We start from the raw sequence: 445 nt of genomic DNA on the forward strand, positions 1-445 counted from the left end.
GAGAGGCTTGTGACGGCAACCAGATCCTGTGAGAAATATGAGGCAATATGTGGCCCGCCAAACCCTCACACGTGGCCCGCTTGAATTCCGACTCAATGCGAGTGACTGCTTGCTTAGAACCCAATCTCACTTATCATGAATGTTAATTGCATAGGTTAATGAAACCCCTTCGAAGAAAGTGCTGCTCACCAAGAGGAGTAATATAGTTATGTTTTTTTTTTAAATTTCATTCAGTAACTGAACCCTCCCCTTATAACTAGGCGTGCCTAAACAAACGCCATAAAAAGGTATTTGCCTGTGCTGGCAACACCGGCTGGACTTACAGGTTGCTGATGTTGGGAGCGCCGCGGAGCGTCCTCCTGCCGATCACCGTCAACTGGTTGTGGCTGAGGTCCCTGCAATCAGAAGAAAGGTTTATAAGTAACATAATAAACACACTGCAATA

The 445-nt window shown here is 46.1% G+C and overlaps 1 protein-coding gene across 1 annotated transcript in view; it reads right to left on the reverse strand.

Moving 5' to 3' along the window:
* Positions 1–445, reverse strand: part of LOC119587186 (protein slit-like) — a gene marked incomplete at its 5' end in the record, with an annotated part of 127,937 nt that overhangs the window by 74,439 nt on the left and 53,053 nt on the right. The window contains 1 exon segment of the mRNA XM_037935950.1: positions 324–395. Within this exon segment, the coding sequence (XP_037791878.1) occupies positions 324–395 (72 nt within the window).

This window comes from Penaeus monodon, chromosome 22 (assembly GCF_015228065.2).
Source record: "Penaeus monodon isolate SGIC_2016 chromosome 22, NSTDA_Pmon_1, whole genome shotgun sequence".
Taxonomy (NCBI): domain Eukaryota; kingdom Metazoa; phylum Arthropoda; class Malacostraca; order Decapoda; family Penaeidae; genus Penaeus; species Penaeus monodon.